The sequence below is a fragment of the Bidens hawaiensis genome, unplaced genomic scaffold, assembly GCF_021521415.1.
Source record: "Bidens hawaiensis isolate Kalapana, Puna unplaced genomic scaffold, B.hawaiensis_p1.1 tig00007270_1, whole genome shotgun sequence".
In the NCBI taxonomy this organism is placed as follows: domain Eukaryota; kingdom Viridiplantae; phylum Streptophyta; class Magnoliopsida; order Asterales; family Asteraceae; genus Bidens; species Bidens hawaiensis.
Window position 1 is genome coordinate 159,172 of NW_027491503.1, and position 19,015 is coordinate 178,186.

At 40.3% G+C, this 19,015-nt stretch overlaps 1 protein-coding gene across 1 annotated transcript; it reads right to left on the minus strand.

Moving 5' to 3' along the window:
• Positions 1–4,454: 4,454 nt before the first annotated feature.
• On the minus strand, positions 4,455–5,061 carry LOC143634877 (uncharacterized). The gene is made up of 2 exons (XM_077102845.1): positions 4,998–5,061; positions 4,455–4,909 (listed from the first exon to the last, which is right to left on the minus strand). The coding sequence occupies exons 1-2, from the start codon at positions 5,059–5,061 to the stop codon at positions 4,455–4,457; spliced, it is 519 nt and encodes a 172-aa protein (XP_076958960.1).
• Between the last annotated feature and the right edge of the window lie 13,954 nt (positions 5,062–19,015).

Consider the following 19,015-nt stretch of genomic DNA (forward strand, 5'->3'; position numbering starts at 1 on the left):
GGTCACCAATTGGGGTATCAAAAGAATCCTTGAAAAGACGGTGAGTTAGAACCGTAAGGATTGGTCCGAGAAGCTGGATGACGCATTGTGGGCTTTCCGTACCGCCTACAAGACACCGATTGGTACGACACCATTTAAATTGGTGTACGGGAAAGCTTGTCATCTCCCTGTTGAGCTCGAGCATAAAGCCTGTTGGGCTTTGAAAAGTGTTAATCTTGATCTTGCATGTGCGGGCAAAAACAGGTTTTGTCAGATTCATGAGCTTGAGGAATTGAGAGGCCAAGCTTATGAAAACTCGAAAATTTACAAGGAGAGGATCAAAAGGCTTCATGATGCCCGCTTGAAGGACCACAAACAATTCCAAGTGGGCGATCGTGTTTTTCTTTACAATTCTCGTCTTCGTTTATTCCCCGGGAAGTTGAAATCCGATGGTCCGGCCCCTTTAGTGTGAGGCAAGTATTCGACAACGATACCGTTGAGATCGGCCATGATGATGGACGCATCTTCAAGGTGAACGGTCATCGTTTGAAACACTATTTGGGTGAGCCGGTCGAGGTTGCCTTGGAGGTTCTCGCCCTCCACCCCATAAAATAAGTGTGGGGAGTGTGAGTCTAGCTATCGACTCCTTCAAAATTTAGCATGTTTAGGAATTTCGTATTTTTTTTATTTATTATGTGTTTTTGTGTTTCTTTGTGCTTATGTTTATTTGTGTTGTACTTTGATGGTATGTAGACTTTATCTTATGGATTGTATTGTGGATTTGGTTCTTTTGTTATGTTATGGATTTGAAATTGTTGTGTTTATTGAGCATGTCAGGGCATGTGTAGGTTTGTTTTGTTTTGCTTTGCTTGCTTACCAGGTTGGTTGTTGGATGCTCACGGTCGCATGGTCGGGTCTTTGTATTGTCACATTGCCAAGTCTTCGGAGTCACCTTCTGGCAGCTTTCTGGATTTCAGGGGAGTTTTTCTGTTCTCTCTTTTGCACTTACTTTTATAGTTTTTTTTTGTTGTACAACGAGGGCGTTGTACAATTCAAGTGTGGGGAGGGAATTTGAACTTTGTTTGTCTAAAATTAATTTTTTTTTGCAAAACTCCTAAATAAATTTTTGTAACAAATAATAACCATTAAGCAATTTTAAATTCAAACTTTAATTGCATTGTCCTGAAGCACAAATCTTTAAAACATTCAAGCCGAAAAATCTTTAAAAAGAGATACCTTTAAACATGACAAACAAAAAGATTCACATTCTTAATTTGCAAAAATTACCCATTCCGCCCATTTCTGTGAGTTAGCCTCGTCAGTTGTTTTTGCTCATGTTTTTGCGGGCAATTGAGTGAGCCGGGTGATTATTGCAAAGTAGAACTTGTTTTTGGCATGCATTTCAAACCATATACACATACATAGTATAAACCATTTGAGGAATCTAGGATAAACCCATGTCTAGCCATTTTTCACTTATATTTCCCTTACCCACATTATTCCCCTAGTAGCCCATGTTTAGCCGTTTCCCGTGTTTTTCTTTTTCGCCCTATTTTTATCGCCCACTTAGCCATGAATCCTTTTATTTTTCACCCAGTTTTGGTTAGAAATCCGGTTCGGCTAAGTTAGTTTGTTTTTCATTTCATTTTCATGTATTTTATCACTTGAGAATATTAGAAGCACAATGCTATCTCCCAAAGTGTTTTATTAGTTTGTATTCATTTGTGTAGTCTTTATGCAAAAAAAAAAACCCAAAAGAAAAAACCAAAAAAAAAAGAGAAAAAAATGTTACAAGAAAAGAAGAGAAGAATAAGAAATTTGGTTCATCCCATGTTGATGAAGTTTGATTTCAAAGAACAATTTTTGGTTTATTAGCTCTCGGTTCGTTTAAACCACTTGGTTTAGTTAGTAGTTACTCTTTATTTATAGCTAGCCTAGTTCCGGATTTTCTAGCCTTTTAGCCACTTTTCCCAAAAATTCCTCACCCTAACCCTAAGCCAAATTACAACCCTCAAGTACTCGTGTTTTATGCTATGTATGTGTCGGTTAGATTTGAGCCTTAGATAAGCCTATGCTTTGTTTGGTCATCGTCTTGGCATCGAGTGTTATCAACATACAACATTACATGTATGATCACTAAATATAGCCGAGTGTATGAGTGAACATTGTGAGGTTTGCAAGGTGGGAATGTGATGGTAACAAATGTAATGTTCTTTAGACTAAGTCTTCATTTTTAATAGGCTTGTTTAGAAACATCAATAGTTCTTGCTTGTAAATATTTTAAAAACTTTGAATGATTATTGCTTGCGGGTTATTCTTGTTTTTGTTGAGTTTGTTTCATTTGCTTGAGGACAAGCAAAGTTCAAGTGTGGGGATATTTGATGTAACACAAAGTGTACACCTTTTAGTATCAAATTATCCTCTTATTTTGGTAAAACTCCATGCAAATTCGTTGTATTCGGTACTTATTTGAGTTATTTATGAATTTGCAGGTCCGGGCGCTCGCCCGACGAAGAAACGATGAAAAGATGGCGTTTTTCGGACAAAAATCAAGAATCTGCCAAAAGTGCATGACCATGCTAAGAAAGTGCATGACCATGCAGAGAGCAGGGGCATGACCATGCTAAGGAAGTGTATGGCCATGCTGAGCAACTGCACCATCATGCACTTTATGGGTATGATGGTGCACCTTTATCGGAACCCGTGCACATCTGATACCAAAGTGCATGACCATGCTAGGAAAGTGCATGACCATACTCTGAAGCGGCACCATCATGCACCTTATGTGCCTGACGGTGTCACTTTATTGGAACCCGTGCACATCTACTATCGTGCCAAAAGTGAAACTGCACCATCATGCACTTTTTGTGCACCATCATGCACTTCCGAGGGCCCGAGCCTGTGCACTATCCGATGCCTAGGACAAGACACATTAATTTTGAAGAAATGCACGACCATGCACTTTTTGTGCATGAACGTGCACTTTTTTGGAACCTGCAACTCTGAGCCGCCGAAAGTGAAAGTTTGACTTACCCAAAATAGTGCACGACCATGCACTTTTGTGCATGACTATGCACTTTATCTAGAAGCTTATAAACACTTATTTTCACTTCATTTTGGTGTATGGAGCCTTGGGGATTCTCTCTCAACTCTTGAAAATTATGTTTTGTGTTCCTTAAGAGTTTGAAGGCTTCCACCATCCTCAAGATCCATCATTCCATTCTTCAATCCTTGCTTGATCTTAGTTATCATTCCTTTGTTCTTGAACATGTTTTGTAAGCTTATTTCTAGTTTGATTATAGTTGTATTAAGCTTATGGGCTAATTACTTTTGCTATCTAGACAATGTTGAAACTCTTATTAATGTGATATATTATCTATGCATGATTTTTGGTAAAGTGGTTTTCTTTCAAGAATATGGTTGAATTTATAAGTTGATATTGATGGTGTTCATGCTTTTTATGTTACATAACCTTATTAGTTTTGCAAATGTTTAGGCATTCATGTTGGAAAACTATGTTCTAGATGTTTGTTTGTAAACTTTGAATGTTCATGAAATCTTTGTTCACATTACTAAGTTAGGAATGACTAGTAAAAATTAACTTGGTTATATAATTATTGATAAGTATGAAACCCTACTCTTAATATTAGAAAATTGATGAGTGTTGTTATGATTCTTGACTTGGTGATGACTTGCTAGTTAAAGTTTCATAAGTTTATATTAATTTCTTGAATTTGTCTACTTTAGTGTAATCCTAGGTGGTTAGAATGTTGTTCATGCTAGCTTTCCTTTGATTATGAGACTTTGTTATTTTGACAAACAAGTTACTCTATGTTTATCTCTTGATTGAAAACCTATCATGATGATTATTTTCTATTATTAGGTTGCTTTATTGTAATCTAGTATTTATGTTTAGATTAATGATGTTTTACCATATTATTGCTATTTTATCATATTAGTAGAGTGGATTCATGTCTAGGTAGTTTGTTGGATTGATTATATTCTTGTGTTTTTACTTGCTTATTTTCATTGTATGCAAATTTAGTTAATTAAAAATTCAACTTAAGATTTACTTGTTCGGTTGGTCATTTACAAAGATTTAGTACTAAAAATTTGTCGTGTCCATGGATTGATACTCGGTTCTTACCGACACTTTATTACAAACGATAGGTACACTTGCCTTTCGTGTGTGGTTTAGTTGTAGGTGAAAACCTATTTTAAAACCCGATTTGTGTGGAACTTTTACTTAAATTTTTATATATATATTCACACACGTCAATTAGCCCGACTCATAATAATCCATATTCTCTTTTTGTTATCCGAAACTAGAAAAACGGGATGTTACACATTACATTTCTTAACTAATCCCTGTGCTGAATACGAGCCGGATATCTAACTATAGACCAACGTCTCTTTAATACCCCGAATGCCCTTTCGATGTCCTTTCTGGCCGACTCGTGTTTTTTCTTGTAATATTATCGTTTAACATCAGTCGGGCACGTAAAGCTATGAACCAACGTGGCCCAATCCGGATAAATACCATCGACTAAATAATATATGTATTCGTAGATGACACCATTCATGGAAAATGAGGTGTCTCGTCCAACCCCGTTCACGAGACAGTCAAAAAGAGGAGACACATTTATCATAGCTATATCATTGTTTGCGTCGGGCATCCCAAAGAACGCATGCCATATCCAAAGATCAAATGATGCAACAGCCTCAAGGATAATTGTTGGTCCATCATGATCACCCCGATGATATTGACCTTGCCAAGCAACTGGGCAGGCTTCCCAAGCCCAATGTGTGCAATCATGACTACCAAGCATCCCAGGAAAACCGTGCCTCTGTTCATGCACCTCGTATATTTTTTGTATGTCGGTTTGAGTCGGGTTCCTCAAATATTTTTTATGATACAGTTGAGGAATACCTAATATTAACTTTTTAAGGTCAGTTTATTAATTTTGCATTTAAAATGAGAGGATTTATAAATATATATTAAAAATGATAATACTCACATTCGCAGAACGTGTTAAGGGCTTCATGAGCCACTGTCTCCGACATTTGTAAATACTCTTCCATGGCGTCGCTCGCGTTCCCAAACGCGAGTTGACGAATCGCCGCCGTGCATTTTTGCAATGGAGAATAACACGACTTACCTCTAACGTCATCACGTTGTTGGAAACAAGAATAATCGCGTTATAAATCACCAACGATTTGTAAATTGTAACATCACGGAAATTTTGGGCCAAAAATGTCAACTTTCCAAAGTTAAGGGACTAATCTTGCCAAATTCAAACTCCAAAGTTAAAAATGTAAAATCTGTTTTTCTGTACTATCGCGCTACGCGATGGGGACAAAGGACAAGCCATCGCGTATCGCGAAGGGGCTTGGTCAAACCTTCTGGAAGGGTCAACAGCGATACGCGATAGCTGGTTGAACCTACGTCATCGCGTATCGCGATGACGTGTCCTGACACCTCTGGCACAAGACTGCCACGTGTCCACACGTGGCACACTTCTCGCCACGTGTCCCGACACGTGGCAACACGTGGCACATCGTCCGCCACGTGTTAACACGTGGCACATCGTCCGCCACATGTTAACACGTGGCACACCGTCTGCCACGTAGCAACACGTGGCAGACCTACGTTGTGACTGTGCGTAGCCACATCGCGCTACGCGATGGGTGACTAGGAGCCTATCGCGTATCGCGATAGGATCCAAAATTTTGCCTATAAATAGCAGGTCCGGGGTCTTCATAACTCACACCCAAAATCAGTTTTCAATCCTCTCTCTAAGCCTCGAAATTCGTGCCATCGATACACCTCGAAAACCGTGTCTCGATTCCTCGATAAACGTGCCATACCTCGATATTCGTACCACTCCCCGACGACGTTCCGATCAAGAAGGTGACCCCGTACCGACGTCCCGACGATCATCTCGAAGTGCGTGCCGTGAAAAGTTGGTGTCTCGAGAAGCGTGCCGAAGTGAAGTGACGATCAAGGCGAGTGTTGAAAAGGCTAAGCGGCGTAGAAGTGCTTCTCGAATATCTAGGAAATATTAAGTCGAGGAAAGGTAAGGCTTACTACCCGACTAAAATAATAATAAAATATTATAAAGGCTTAATGCCCTAAGTCGGAATTATACTCGATGTTTATGAAAAGAAATTATACAACAAAGAAAAGAAAAGAAAGAAATATAAAAGTGTAGGTATATATAAATGTGTGTGACTATATATATATAATTCTTTGTTGTGAATATTATTTAAGTAATAAGGGTATTCTTAAATAATAAAAGAAAAAAAAAGATACGTTTCTTAGAAAAGAAGAAACGTCGGGTTTTTATAATAAACTAAAGGTTTATAAATATTGCTTTTTAAAACTAAAGGTTTTAAAGTAAAAGAAATGAACTAAAGGTTCATCTAGGTAATAAGACTAAAGGTCTTAAGCCGGATTGTATATTTGACTAATAAAAGTTATACTCGTACTATAGGTGCGAGATAGCAAGAAAGATTACGCAAGGACGGTGTTGGAAACCGATCCCGATCAAAGGTGAATACGCCCCACTTTTACAAACTTGTTTTCAAATAAACAAACGTGTTATGTGTAAAACTTTACATGAGGCTAAGTGTCTCTAAAAACATTATTAATAACAGTAAAAGCCTAGCCCTCAGGCTGTAGTATACGTTTGTCTGGATCCTTACATATGTGGTAAAATGCGGTGGGCACATCACACCACGCCTGGTGACGACCTCCAGCCACGATGGGCCGAACCAAAGTATGTTCGAGTGAGAATGACCTTGTGTATATTTATGGTACCTAAGTACATCGGGACGCTGCGGTGACTTGCTGGGGTGACCTAGGTAGAGACTCGAGTTTATAATGATATTTTTTTAACTTTGTTATTCCTAAGCCAAGATGGGCCGAGGCACGCGTAACCCTCGAGGGGTAGCAAAGTAAAAGAAAATATTTTCGCGTCAGCATATTCACCAGCATTCGTTGCTGACGTATTTTTATAACATTTTTGCAGGTAACCAAGATTAGAGCTAAAGGACGAAGGCTCAAGAATCCGATGGCTCGGATAATTTTTGTCAAATGTTAATATAGCTAAATGGTGGTTTTGTAAACTTAAAACAAGTAAACACAAATGGAACTTGTTTCTATCTTTTGTATCGTAAATATTTTACAACTTTAATCCTTATATTTTATAAAGTCTTCCGCTAACAATCGTAACTCTGATTTATTTACAAATGTGGTACCAACTATCGAGTCACGCCCCTAGGCCCTAGATGGGGGTGTGACATAAAAAAAAGTTGGCGACACATCCGAAAACGCCGCCGAAAACGCGTCCGACGAAAAATAATACCGACACGATCCCGTTGTCGATGAGGATGTCTTGTTTGCGGTTGTGAGCTTTCGCTATGCTTGACTAAGACTCGGGCAAAACCTAGAATAGCACTAAATATTACCTCATCCCCTGAATCCGAGTCTGAAATAACGTCGGGATCGGGGTAGAAGTCGGGTGTCGAAGATGAATCGGAAGACATTTTTTTGGGAGAATTTTGTAAAAAATTTGTAAATATTGAAAATGGTTTAGTTTGGGTTATATATATATATATATAGAAAAGGGTTCAAATAAGAATAAGGAGTTTCCTAAGAATTGTAAGAACTAACAAATTTTTGACATTTGTCATTACAAATTATGGTGAAAGAACAATTCTAAAAAACTATGTCGGTTATAATGATGAAAAAGTAATTCTAGGAAACTATATCGGTTATTGGTAATTTTAAATCTCAACCATTGATTAACATGATTCAATGGCTATGATTTTTTCCTAGTTTTCCTATGAACTACTTATTTTTTGGATAACCCTCCCCTATTTATATATATATATATATATATATATATATATATATATATATATATATAACGGTCAAAAGAGCCATTGAAGGGGAGGGGGGCCCACATTTTTTCACACACCACGCCGACTGTTGGAACGCCCGAACCAGCCACACCCTGGGTTGGACCGCGCCCCACGGCGGTGTTCGGCGCTCACGGCGCCCAAAATTTTCACCCCACCGCGCCCCATTGCGTGGGGTGTAACAATTTCTACTTCAATTCAAAATATGTAGGGAAAATTTCCTACATGACACATTTATAAAGAGAGAAAATGTATTTTATCCTAAAAATCTTCAAGATTTCAAAAAAAGATCATAAAATATGGACTGACACGACGTATTGAGATAAGATCCGACGATATTTCTAGACTAATTATAATTGGGCTACTAGGGTTAAAAGTGTAATTATGATTGAAAGGTGGTGGAACTTCATGATAACCAATTCCTCCCCTTTTTGGAGACCCTTGATCACTAACGAGGTGATCAAGTATAGCGGAGGAATTTCTGAATTGTTCAAGTTTCCTGTTAAGTTCCACCACTTTTACCTGGTGATCAGCTATCTGTTATTCCCTCTCAGCTATTAGTTTGGTTTTCTCTTCTAGAACTTCATAGCTAAGATCAATCATGTTAATTTTTTCAGCAAGCTTTGCTTTAAGACTTTTAATATCTGTTTCACTAGCTTTAATTTTTACTTTGTAACTATTTTCTCTAGCTTTAGTGAAATGATGATCTTCTTTTAAAGTTTTATATTGCGCATCCAAACTAACAAACTGATCAGTTAGAGTTGTCAGTTGTTCAGACAGAAGTTCACACTTAGTACAAGGGAGTTCGGTACTTACCTCGAAGTTGTCGTGATTATATAAGGTTGGTATACAACGTTAGTGTGCTATCGATTGTTAGTGTGTAGGTTCCCAGCCGGATCTACACGAGATATCGCGTACTACGCAGGTGCGGAATCCCTACGTAAGACGTTACGAGTATAGAAAACAATACGATTAACACACGATAATCAAACACGTTGTATACCAACCTTAAACACGTGATACGAAGATCACTTGATTACAGACTCTCTCTGACTCAAATACACGAAAACTGAATTCTCCTTTTTCTTTTTTTTTCTTAAGCCGTAACAAATGGCTTATATAATCACGACAACTTCGTCTGGCATGTTCAGGCGAAGTTGTCACTAACTTCGCTTGACTAAAAAGTTCGGCCATATCAGCAAACTTGTTAGCAACTTCGCTTATACAAAACATAAAATATTACAAACGCGATTACAGACACTAGACACTGAACTACTGACATCATGCACCAACAGACTCCCCCTTGGCAGTAGCTTCATCTCTTTAGCTTCAAACACGTGTCTTGTAATCTTCAACCTTGTATCTTCACGCATGCACTCCTTCTGTAGGTTCCTGGCGGATCGTACACGGGATGTCGCTAACAACGCAGGTGCGGAATCCCTGCGTAGGTAGATACGAGTGTAGAGTATGTAGAGATCGAACACACAAGCAATAAACCAAACACGTTATATTGATAACAAACACGTGACCCGAGGTCACTATTACAGACAATGACACGTAACACACGAAGTGAACAGCTGAAACGAAAACCCTAAACGACCAACTCTAACTGTTTCGGCTGAAACAGTATATAAACATGACAACTTCGCCATAGGCGAAGTTGTCAATAACTTCGCTGATTCAACAAGTTCGCCAGAGCGAACTTGTTGACAACTTCGCGTGTTACAAATATAAACATAATCAAAACATAATTGCATTACAGACTCGATTACAAATGCTAGACTATGAACTACTGACACACATGTACCAACACCTTCTCTAACACAAACCGACACAACTCTTTGATATTTCCTCGCTTCGTCTTTCCAAGCAGGAATATAAAAGATTTTCTTCTCATTGAGCACCTGCAGATCAGTTTGCGATAAGTTTACCAAATGCATCAGATCGTAAACTCTTAGTACCTCTTGCTCATCCTCGTCTTCCATCACCGCCTCAGCTGTCTCACAATCTACAAACCACTACTTTAGGTCTTTAAGCACATCCTTGGGCATAAGCTTCATCGGTACTTCTTTCAAACACCGGATCGGTTATACTTCATAATCATCCAAGGCTTTCCATCAGCTCTCAAACCTCTATCCTTGTCTTCAACAAGTTTTCCCTTTTGTGGCTTCAACAGCTCAAACTTCTTCTCTTTTATACTCTCTTTCCATACAATTTTCCCAATGACTCTAGCCATATTATCATCACTTCGATTGATTAACCCCAATCTGGCTAAGTCTTTCACTTCATATTCCGGCAGTGTATTCAACGATCTTAACATTCTTTTAAAATACTGAACACCGTCATACCTTTTAATCACGAAGAGCCTAAACTGCTCATCATAGATCCAGCATATAATCCCTTTCTTCGCTTCAGCATAGCCTTTAATGTTGTAACTTTTCTTAAACATTGTAGGGATCGCCGGTTTCTTCGTTTTGACGAACCACTGAGCATAGCCTTCCTTCCATCTAGGCTGCTCTTCCCATTCAGACTCATCGCTACCAATCTGTTCACTCACACCTGCTTTCTCAACATCTGGTATCTCATGCTCCACATTCTCTTCTACCATCTCTCCCTCTTCTATCTCTGTATCAATCACAATATCTTCTCCAATCTTCTCTATCACATCACTTGGTAGTACATCATCATCACCAACCAAAACATCATCCATCTCCTCTACGTCCACTACCACCACATCATCACCACCAGCTGCAGTTGTCGACTCCCCCTGAGTTGTGGAAGTTCCAAGAGCTTGATCAGTTCTTGGTAGCTCACCAACTGCATCTTTCGACGCACTGGGATCATCGTCTCTGTCATTCCTTCTCTTGGTCCTCAACTCGTCGCCTTTACAGCTCGTCTCCCCCTGAGATGCCAAGAACTCCTTCTTAGCATCTATGATCTTTCCATGTTCTACCAGCAGGGACGACTGGATCTGATTCTCTGCAACTAGGCGTTGAATAGCCTGGGTCTGGATAAGATTCACCCTTGATTGTTCTGCCACGACCCGTTCAAGTGCTGCTATTCGTTCTGAGTCTGAGAGGGTTGCATCGAAATCGAACCTCATATGTGAAATGTCTTGAGTGTACTGAGGAGGGATTTCCGATGTCACCGGGACCTCAGAAGTAGAAATAGACGTAACTGCAGGTGGTATCGTCACCGATAGCCCTGCAGTGGCCACAACAGTCGACTCAATAAAGCGTGCCACGACCTCCGATGGAGTAACAGTCGGAGGCGGCAACGAAACGCTCACGGGAGCCGAAAGTTGGAAAGTAGTGGGTGGAAGGCCAAATGTAGATGAGGTAGCCACCACGGGAACACCCGTAGCGCTTGGCCTTGTAACCTGTAGGGATGAGGGAACCATTGTCATACCGGATAGTGCTGGTGGAGTGAAACGTACCACCCTAGAGCTTTCACCGGCTCCTGATCCTGCACCTATCCGTTCCCTTCTTGACCTTCTTATCAACTGTTGTACCTCTTCCTCAAAGTCTGACTCGTCATCATCATCTGTTCTCTTTCTTTTCCCATGTAGTCTTTCTCGAGTCACCATAATCCTTCTCGCCTCTGCCACTTCATCATCAGAATCTGAGCCAGCCACCGTTGTAGCTGCCCTAGTAACATGCACAGTCGAGGCACGTTCAACAGGGACCTGAACGTTCTCCTCTGGATCCACCCGATCCATATCAAAGAAGCCTTGACCACCAAATTCTGCATCAAGGTCCACGTTCTCCTCCGGTGACACAACAGGAGCAGCAGGTATAGCTTGAGGTGCTCCTGCCTGTTGTGGTGCCGGGTCCCTAAACTCATCCCCACGAGCAGGCACATACCCCGGGTTGATTAAGTACCCAAAGAGTGGAGTATGGCGAGGACGAAGCTCAGGTTTGCTCCTCGCACTGGAGGATCGATACTGGGCAAAGATCCGTTTGTTCACACTCTCTACATATCGGATCGGACGACGCTGAGGAAGTGTTGGAGCAACATGATTCAAGATCATTTGTAGGAATCTTGGATACATGATGAATCGCTCACGCGCCATCGCTCTTCGTTGACGATCAATCTCATAAAAGACCATCTGACTAAAGCTGAATCGCTTGTTGTATGTCAGAGCAGTCATCGCTGACTGCATGGTCGCGCCCATGCCATCAGTGCCCGCCTTTCTCCCTGACATGCATACTATCATAACATGCATGAGAAAGCGCCACTGGTCAAGCAGAAAACCCTTCCTTCTCTGCGAATCCCCCAAGGGACCTGAATAACCCATCCTCAAAAATGCTCCATCGCGGAAAGGAGCTACAAACTCTGTCGGGTCATCCCTTGTCTCGTTTCCAAACTGCAGAGCCGCCCGGATATGTTCAGAAGAGAACTGAACTCTTTGATTGTTTACTATTGCTCGCATCACCGGGGGTTCGACTCTACAGTCGTATTCCACAGTCTGCCAGAAATCCTCAATGTTGGGTAAGGATATCGGCAGAGTTGTTGTAATGGCGTGGAATATCCTTGAGCGTAAAAGAAATGTGATGATTTCGCGGAAATCATCAACTCCGCTCGCTTTCGGGTCTAATGTTATGTACATGTTGTGACCCAGGAAGAACTGTCTTTGTTGATCACCTCCGTCATCACCGCCTGCACCACCTGCTCCAGCAACAGCAGCCATATCTGCAATAAACAGGTTAAGTTAGATAAACATCAAAGCGAATCACAAGTTCGCCTGTTACCATGAGCGAAGTTGTGATCAATTCTGTATAGGCAAAGTTAAAGGTGAGGCGAAGTTGGGAAACAACTTCGCTTCAACTTGAACTTCGTCTGATAATAGTTAAGTAAAATGATCCAGGCGAAGTTAATGAGAACTTCGCCTAACCACAACATCGCCTCCTAAACTGTTTAAAAAGTAATTATCAGGCGAAGTTAGACCTTAGGCGAAGTTACGGATAACTTCGCCTAAACTGTAACTTCGCCGAATTCGAAACGGCGACAGTGAAGGCTGTTGAATCGAATCGATTTGGACAATTTTGAAGATTTCGGCCAGTTAACACTTGATTTTGAGTCGATTTGGACGATTAATATGTTTACTATCACGTGAAAGTAAGTATGAAAATCAGGTGATAATGGTCGAAAGACGAGGTCAATAATCGAGTCGAAACGACCGATGATTAACCTCAAAAACAATGATATTAGACCCCTACACACCTATAATCGGATTAGAATCGGAAAAGAATGAACACAGAAGATCGATGGATTATGATCGATAAGTTCGCCTAGGTTTAGAAAGATAAGTTCGCTGTGAATTTGAAATAATGATACCGTTTGACTTTAAAACTTCTTTATATAGGGCCGCAGATGTACCGGCGAAGTTGTAGATAACTTCGCCTATCAGGCGAAGTTATGCAGAACTTCGCTGATATTAAAATTTTTCAAAACAAACCCCATAATTTGAACAATTTGCAATTAGGTTTTAAAACATCCTTTAAAGTGTTAAATGAAACGATCAAGACCAAGTAACCAGGTATAAAATCAAACAATTACAAAAGTAACAAAAATTTGAAAAATTAAAGTACACGGGATCAAATTTCAGTCTCGACAGGGACTACCATGTTTTGGAAAAGATCCGAACAGGAATCATACTAATTTCGTGACTGTCACACAGATCCGTGTTCAGCTGTATTATGACATAAAGAAACAGGTTGTAAGCAGGTAATATACTTAAAATGGTTTTCATCGTTTCTGTGATACGAGTTAGGTTAAATTAAGCTCAAAACTTAAGTGGGCAACAACTCAGAGATTATGATGCCTCCTATCTATTCTCAAGGCGTATTTGATTTTCCCCAAGTCACCCCAAATTGACCTCAACCCGTAGTGTCTGATTAAGTAGTAATTACTCTTCGATCTTAGACTCTGTTTCCCGTTCACCTTCTTGTGTCTTGATTGATAATCATTATCATTATGAACTCTAGAAATTATATATATATATATATATATATATATTTTTAACGCGTATATACACAACTTCAAGAAGAAAATAACTGCAAGTCCCGAATCTGGATCACTGCAGCGTCTTGACACTCTATCTTCACGGGAATTAGAACACTCACGGGCTCGTGTATGACTGGGTAATCGATTTTCTGCCTATCATTCGGAAAGATATGTATGAAGACATGCACAACTCTTAAGGAGTATCCACAAAAAATCGAGTAGATTTAGTTAGTATCACTTCTACTTTTACGCACCATAAAAAGCTACCATGACATACAATGACTGTTCTAAAGACTTTTAAGCCTAATAACTTCACTAGTTAAGCACACAGAATCAGTATATCTATCACTTTCCAAGGTTGGATCAATTTTCTGTTAAACATAGTAAAGTAACTTCTTACGAAGTAGTAGACTTGAAAAATAATTTCATCTCCCGAAAAGAAAAATTTAACTTCTATCGCCCCGACCAGATCAAAGTCTTCAGGTTAACGGCTATCCCGAAGATCCAATGGATCAGCTGGACCGACCACATACTAGTATGTGTCCTTCTAACTAAGTATGATCGACTAATTTTCAGCGAAAGAATGAAAACTCATCATAAACCGCCCCGGTCACTTTCAGTCATCTGGTTAATAGCTATCCTCATATTCTACAAGTAGAAATGAGGACCAAACATATCCTAAGACATGTCCTTCAAACTGAGGCAACTGACATAGTTCTAAGCGATAGTGACGGTTTTTTTTTTTTTTTTTTTAATCAAACACAAAGCATGGTTACTCGGGATTGATCATCCCATTCAGCTCAACAAGGTTTTGAAATCTAGTTTTGTCAAACGCTTTCGTGAATAAGTCAGCGAAATTATCTAACGTATCAACCTTTTCGAGCTCAATCAGCTTCTTCTCAGCACAATCCCGTATAAAATGATGACGTATGTCAATATGTTTAGTTTTACTGTGCTTCACGGGATTGTTAGTTACTGAGATAGCAGCTGTGTTATCAATGCAAATAGGAGTAAGTGAGAAATTCAGACCATAGTCGCGCAACTATTGTTGAATCCAAAGAACCTGGGAGCAGCAGTTGGATGCTGCCATGTATTCTGCTTCACAGGTTGAAATTGCGACTGAAGTCTGCTTCTTGCATTGCCAAGACACCAATCTGCCACCAAGAAACTGACATCCACCAGTTGTAGACTTCCGACTCTGATTGCACCCTCCATAATCAGAATCTTTGTAAGCGACTAGCTCCAAGTCTCCTCCTCTCGGGTACCACAACCCCAGCTTCGGTTTGCCCTTGAGATAACGCAGTATCCTCTTCGCACCCTTCAAATGAGATTCTTTTGGGTTTGCCTGAAAGCGTGCACAAAGACAAACAGCAAACATTATATCAGGCCTAGAAGCAGTTAAGTACATTAAAGAACCTATAATAGCCCGATATTGGGTTGGGTCCACGTCTGCATCGTTGTCTGAATCAGCACCCAATTTGTGATTGACGCAGACTGGAGTATCATATGGAGTGCTGTCCTCCATCTTGAAGCGTTTGAGAACATCATGGACATACTTCGTCTGATGAATGAACATCCCGTCTTTCTTCTGATCAACCTGCAATCCTAAAAAGAAAGTTAGTTCACCCATAGCACTCATTTCAAATCTCTTCTTCATGACGGCCTCAAACTCCTGACACATGGCGACCTTTGATGCAGCAAAGATAATGTCGTCTACGTAGACTTGCACCAGTAGGAAGTCGCTTCCTTTTCTCTTGAAGAACAACGTGCTATCAATTTACCTCTTTCAAACTCATTCTCAAGCAAGTAATCGGATAACGTTGAGTACCAGGCACGAGGTGCCTGATGTAGTCCATACAGCGCTTTACTTAGCTTGTACACGTGATCGGGAAAGTCAGGGTCAGGAAAACCCGGAGGTTGCTCAACATACACAACCTCGTCGACTTTACCATTTAGGAACGCGCTCTTCACATCCAACTGAAAAACTTTCATCTCCTTATGAGCAGCAAATGCCAAAAACAGCCGAATGGCTTCCAATCTTGCCACAGGAGCAAATACTTCATTGTAATCAATCCCCTCTTGTTGATTAAAGCCTTTAACAACCAGCCTCGCCTTATTCCTGATAACAACCCCTTTCTCATCTCTCTTACATTTGAAGACCCATTTAGTGCCTATCGCATGCACATTCTTCGGTTTTTCAACCAGATTCCATACTTCCATTTTCTTAAACTGAGCTAACTCTTTTTGCATGGCTTCGACCCACGAGCTGTCCTTAAGAGCCATTTGATAGTTCTTTGGTTCAATCTGGCTGATGAAGCAGGTGTACAAGCATTCGTTGATAATGCCCGTGTCTTTAATGCTTGTGTAAACACAGGTGTGCTCATTCAAGCTTTTTCTTGTTTGTACACCGGCGGACAGATCACCTATCACGTTCTCCAAAGGATGATCTTTGTGAATTCTCGTAGTCGGAACCGAACTGACATTTAGATTATCTTCCAAGTTCGAAGATAGCTCAACCATGGTTGATTGATGTTGAGAATGAAACGGATTGATGAATTCCTCTTCAGTAGAGGCAGCAGGGGTATTGACAGTATTTGACGAGGAAGGCTGACATTCATCATACTGTGGTCTTTGCACCAAAGTGTCTTCCTCATCGCATATCATCTTCGTAGCAATTCTTTCCTCAGCTTCTGCAAAATCCAGATAAGGTATGTTAAAAGATTTAAAGAGTCTATCATAGTCGAAAACCCCAGCGGGTCCCGTGCTTGGTTTTGGTGATTTGTAACTTGTGATATCAGTGTTACATACCACCTCAACCTTGCTGGTTGATGTATTAAAGACCCGTCTGTTGGGAGTCCCAACAACGTATCCGACTAAGATTCCTTCGTCGGCTACTCCACCAAATTTTGAATTGGTCTTTAATATCGAACACGGGGACCCGAATGGTTCAAGACCACTAAAGTTGGGTTTTCTCCCATGCATTAGTTCATAGCAGGTTTTATTTAATCTTTTAACAGTTAACACTCTATTAAGGATATAACAGGCTGTAGCAACAGCTTCAGCCCAGAACACCACGGGAAGTTTCGAATCAGCCAGCATGGTCCTGGCTCCTTCTATCAAAGTCCTGTTCTTCCTCTCAGCCACTCCATTTTGTTGCGGAGTATACGGTGCGCTGTATTGGTGTTCAATCCCCTTCTGTAGGCAGTCCCCTTCTGTAGGCAGAAGATCTCCATCTGATAGTTCTTGAACTCAGTCCCATTGTCACTCCTGATGTATTTAACTCTTTTTCCCATAATGTTCTCAACTTTGGTAATCAAATTTATTACCATCTGAACAGTTTCATCCTTCGACTTCAGGAAATATACCCACGAGTATCGAGAAAAATCATCAGTAATCACCAAGAAGTACGATGTTCCCCCTAGACTTTTTACATTCACGGGACCAAAGAGATCCATGTGAAGTAATTCTAGGGTACTGACTATTGAGTTGACCTTCTTGGTGTGATGGGATTTCTTGTGTTGCTTTCCCTTCTTGCATGATAAGCATTTGTCTTCGAAGTTGAAATTCTTCAAGGGAACTCCCAACACAAGCCCACTTTTGACAAGGTAGTTCATCTTACGAAGATGAATGTGCCCCATTCTCCTATGTCATAATTCGGACTCTGATTCAGTCGCTTTCGACAAAAGACATGATTCTTCAGTGGCCATTTCAGTAGATCTCATATCCATGATATACGTATTCTTCACTCTCGAAGCCTTCATAACAATCCAGTCCTCTGGTATCTTAAAACCAGGATGCAACACAATCGCCTCATTATTGGTAAAATGCACGGTGTAATCCTTGTCACAGATCTGCGAAACACTCAGCAGATTGTGCTTCAGTTCTTCAACAAAGTTCACTTTCTCCAAAGTCATCTTTCCATTCGACACCGTCCCTATTCCTGTAATCCTTCCACCGCTCTCTCCTGCGAAACTCACTCTTCCTCCTTGAACAGGTTTCAAGTCGTGTAACAATTTCTTGTTACCCGTCATGTGCCGGGAACAGCCGCTATCCACAACCCATTGATTGTTGGCCGCCCTGTTCAACTGTTCCTGCACGATTAAAGCAGATTATTAGAATCTTGGGACCCAAGACCTCTTGGTCTTGGGTCGATACATCCCGTACCTTGGCTGTCCAAAGTTAGTATTATAATCATTTCTGTGAGTCCTAACAGGATACCTTCTTGTGGATTGTCTATGAGGCCATCCAAACCGTCTTGAATTAAATGAATTATTAGTTATGGTTTGGGTTTTACCAGTGAAAAACTGAGATCTATTTTTTTGAAAACCTGGATTAGTCCATTTTCTGAAATTCGATGGGTTTTCAGTTTTATCATTAAATCGATTACCGTTAGCTCTTTTCTCAGATTTTGAAGGCCTCACTCCTCTGGATTTCTGCTTCAGAGGGCAATCAGCAACAAGATGTCCTTGTTGATTACATCTAAAACAACACATGTTTTCAACTTTCTTATCAAAAGTTATCTTAGGTGTTGAGGCCGTATTACTGCCCGTTTGTCTCACATATGGTGGGACATACGGGTTTAGTGGAGACTTCTTTTCAGATGTTTTCTTTTTCTCTCCACTTTTTGGTAACACTTCCTCTTGATTTGTGTCACACGACTCAGAAGACTTGTCCGAGTTAGATGAGACAGGACTCGGAGCAGAAATTTTAACACTTGCAACAGGCTTACTAACTTCTGGTTTTTTAGCAGTAACTAGAACTAGAACTGTCTGACCATAGTCAACATCGACAGATTTCTGATTACTAGGGTTAAAAGTGTAATTATGATTGAAAGGTGGTGGAACTTCATGATAACCAATTCCTCCCCTTTTTGGAGACCCTTGATCACTAACGAGGTGATCAAGTATAGCGGAGGAATTTCTGAATTGTTCAAGTTTCCTGTTAAGTTCCACCACTTTTACCTGGTGATCAGCTATCTGTTTTTCCCTCTCAGCTATTAGTTTGGTTTTCTCTTCTAGAACTTCATAGCTAAGATCAATCATGTTAATTTTTTCAGCAAGCTTTGCTTTAAGACTTTTAATATCTGTTTCACTAGCTTTAATTTTTA

Bases quoted from the DNA above. Each gene is read 5' to 3' on its own strand.
- LOC143634877 (XM_077102845.1), bottom strand. From the start codon at position 5,061: ATGGAAGAGTATTTACAAATGTCGGAGACAGTGGCTCATGAAGCCCTT. The intron at 4,910-4,997 runs GTGAGTATTATC...AGTTAATATTAG, and splicing joins CCTTAACACGTTCTGCGAAT to GTATTCCTCAACTGTATCAT.